The sequence below is a fragment of the Dendronephthya gigantea genome, unplaced genomic scaffold (assembly GCF_004324835.1).
Source record: "Dendronephthya gigantea isolate DGI-Jeju-01 unplaced genomic scaffold, DenGig_1.0 000102F, whole genome shotgun sequence".
NCBI classification, from domain to species: domain Eukaryota; kingdom Metazoa; phylum Cnidaria; class Anthozoa; order Malacalcyonacea; family Nephtheidae; genus Dendronephthya; species Dendronephthya gigantea.
In genome coordinates this window covers 793,086-796,596 of record NW_021163112.1, presented here as the reverse complement: position 1 = coordinate 796,596, position 3,511 = coordinate 793,086, and the positions used below count along the sequence as shown (strand labels likewise).

The window sequence follows — 3,511 nt, the reverse complement described above, 5'->3', positions numbered from 1 at the left end:
AGAGATCGGACACTTGAATGGCCGCAAGTTCTCCTTATTTTGTAAGGAGAACAAAAATGATGAAGTTGAATATCTATAATCCTCAAAACCTAAAACAAAAAAGATTTTTTTATTTTGATTTTTGGTACACGTACGATGAATAAGGATTTGATATTATTAAGCAAATGGTTCCATCTTGATAGGAAAACATATTAAAGCCGAATTTGAGGAACAGTGGCAAAGAATGGGTACGTCTTAAACAGTAGAAATGGGGTGGGACGAACTAGCATTTAAAATGGCTTCAAATTGGCTTCAAATATGGTGGCCTTGCTGTCGTTTTAGTTCACATGGAGTTTATATATACTGGTAAAGACTGGTTGGGAAACTACTGGAAGTAGCGTTAAAAAGACCCAAACTACTCTCTAGTTAATTCCTGGACCAAATGCACTTGTTCCAGTCCTCGATACTGGGAAAATTCACAAATTCACGTATTTCAGATAAACAGTGATCAAGAAATAGCCGCCAAGGACGTAAGTGTCCTCTGTAGGAAAAACGTAAGTGTTCTCTAAAGGAGGGTGTACCCTTTGCCCTATTTTTTCTGCCAACCAACCCCCGCCCAATATGTGAACTCAAATTACCTCCATCTCTAAACACCCATTACCGTTTCCTAATCTCAATGTAAGAATAGTGGGCACAATGCAACAAGTTCTAACGACAATATGATTGCAAATTCATTGCGAAATATACATCTCGCAAAAATATCAATAAACATTGAAATAGGTCATTTGCATATGTGGCTATCTATTAGGGTGTTTTTTATGCCTACCCAATACTAGTGATGGCTTCCAACTTTCAGCAGTGAAACCACCAAAGATGTTGCTTCCACATTTCACTAAAGTCAATGTTGGTCCAACATCGTCGCACTTTCTGTGAAAATCCTCTGCGCTCCAACCATGACTCGAGGCGCGGTAACAAAGTTGCCAACCAAACGTCTTATCTTCCAACCATTGTACAAGTTGCTTCGCCTGTTCCATGTTACCATCCAAGATGGTTGATCTTTCACATAAAGACTGTGCTGTAACGTTAACTGAAATGATTTAGGTATAGTGTGATCTTTGTAGAGTTTACAGTCCAGTCCCCCCCCCTCCCAACCAGTAAGTACAGGCGTAATAAACATAACAGTCATCTCACCTCGCCTTTTCTTCGTTTTTTCCCGATAAACTATATAAATAGAAATTGGTTTACCGTTAAAAAAGACTTGCAGTACCCCAAATTGATAATCTACTCTATTCCAGTCAAGAATTTCTTGTCTGATTCCGGGTTAGCAACCTGGCTGTACACTTTCAAGTGTTTTAGGAGGGAAAGGTTAGGTATGAAATCATGCATATGCTCTCGATTATAATTTTAGCTAACAAATATCTCGAGGGCACGAAGGGAAATAGTTGAGCAATATATTCTTCAAAATTTGCACATCAGTTAATTTGGGATCTTCATCGACCTGACGCACATTTTACAAGTAAACAATAGCTCGTTTTTAGTTCTTGTTTATTAGAATTTAAAAAACAGCAGGCAATGGTAAACTAAAAAGTCTCGATCGTACAATATGTTTCAAATCAATCAAACGGGGAATGTCAATACGGGATTTGAGACAAAACTCTCAGTCCTACTCAAAAACCAATCTCGCTTTGTTGCTGTTACAGTAATACAACATTTATAAGTGAAGTATTCATACATACCAATTCTTCCGAGGTCATTTAACTTTATATCTTCCATAACATCTTTTGTTGGTTTGAAATGATATTCGAGGAGGCCATCGTGGACTGGTTCCATCTGTTTTGGTCGTTCACTCACAAGGCTCCCAGCTTTTTCCTCAATCTCGTGTTTGAGACCCAATAGTACCTCGTCGCTTCCACTGGCAAGAACATTCTTTGCAAACTCCTGCGAACGTTTCGCTTTTTCGAAATAGGCTTTCACGTCGGCTTGTTGTTTCAACAACGGCTCCTTGGATTCCTTGCATTTCATATCAGCTAGGTCGAGCAAGGCTGTTGTTTGTTTATCGAGTTTCTCGGCAAAGGCATTCAGGATCATCTGTTGATGCTGCCTAATGGCATCCTTTGCTTTGGCCGTGTTGCTCTTTAGGGTCTCTATTGTCCTTTGAATCTTACGATTGCTTTCAGCTGCATCGTTTTTCTGCTGTTCAAAAATGCTCGAAGATGCATTCAATGCTTCTCTATGCTGTAGGACAATGTCTGCCAAAAGGAACCAGTTATGTCCGGGCCGTGTATGACTGAGATCCACGCAATATCGACAAACGAGAGCTTTGCAGGTTTCGCAATAAAACTTGAGGACCTTGTCGTGTTTCTCACAACGAGGTTTACCTTTGACTTTTCCTCGATTCTCTGGCCTCGCTAATTCTTCCAACGTCAACACGATGTGATTTTCGAAGGCTGGCCAGTTGTTGTGAGCTTCTAGACATTTCACGCACAAATACGTCTCACACGTTGTGCATCTGCTTGCTGCTGGAGCATTTGCTTTGCACGACTGGCACTTCATATGACGGGCTTGTTGTTGCAGGATGAGCGATTCCAAAAGGTTGTTAACGAAATGGTTTTGTAGCAATTTCTCACCGATGCTTTCTCCTTTTACCGAGAACTCCGTGCAGCACACTGGACATTCAAAAACGTCTCGTACTTCGGAACCAGCTTCGACGGCCCTCTTTCGCTGACTATCAATACAACTCTCCAAGCAGTGTTTACAAAATGAATGGTAACATGACAGTGTTCGTGGCTGATTTAATATCTTCATGCAAACGGAACACTGGAGCAAACTTTCCATTTGCTTCGCCGGATCAGGATCTAGTGCAGTAGCCATCCTGCTGTAAGCTTACTTTCTTAGCGGTCGGGCCAACGTGAATTAGATCGATATTCACTTATAGTCACACAGATAAAATGTGTAAGCTTATACTTCTATTTCTTTGAGAAACGCCTTTCTAATGCATCCAAACTGATATTTTATTGGCTAATGCATAAGATTTTACATCCTGTTTATTTTTTGACAGAATACTACCGCACGTGTAATAATTAATTAAATTTCTCGTATTTCGCAAGAGCATAATTACGAGATTTAATCATGTTCCGGGAAACCACCGAATTTCCCGGAACATAAGAGAAACATCTCAGATTCGTACAGATCAGACTCGCAAAACATCAGCAAATGGAAATATTTTGCTCATAAAACACGCTGTTTATAGAGTTTGACCTTTTAACTTACTGAGACACTGGCTTAAAAGATCTCAATACAGAGCATTCAAAAATGATTGATATCCGGCCGTAAGTTAATTTCTTTTCCTTCCATTTTCGACTCCTTTCGACGTAGCTCGATGTCAAAAAGTTGATGTTGATCAGTTCAGGCTTGGAATTCTCACGTTCTGCCTTCACGTGAGAGTATAGCGTGCGCAGTTGGGCGAGATTTTTCAAGTCTTGTCGACCTCTTTGTCGACCGTAGAAGACAAAAGCACTTGCTAATTATTCAA

General features: G+C 40.1%; 1 protein-coding gene across 1 annotated transcript; it reads right to left on the bottom strand.

The window, feature by feature from the left end:
- Positions 1-805: 805 nt before the first annotated feature.
- Positions 806-2,864, bottom strand: LOC114534493 (E3 ubiquitin-protein ligase TRIM33-like; the record flags this gene model as incomplete). The annotated part of the gene is made up of 3 exons (XM_028555941.1): positions 1,716-2,864; positions 1,171-1,200; positions 806-1,066 (listed from the first exon to the last, which is right to left on the bottom strand). Coding segments are annotated over exons 1-3 (1,426 nt in total), but the record flags the coding sequence as incomplete, so codon positions are not given.
- Positions 2,865-3,511: the final 647 nt, after the last annotated feature.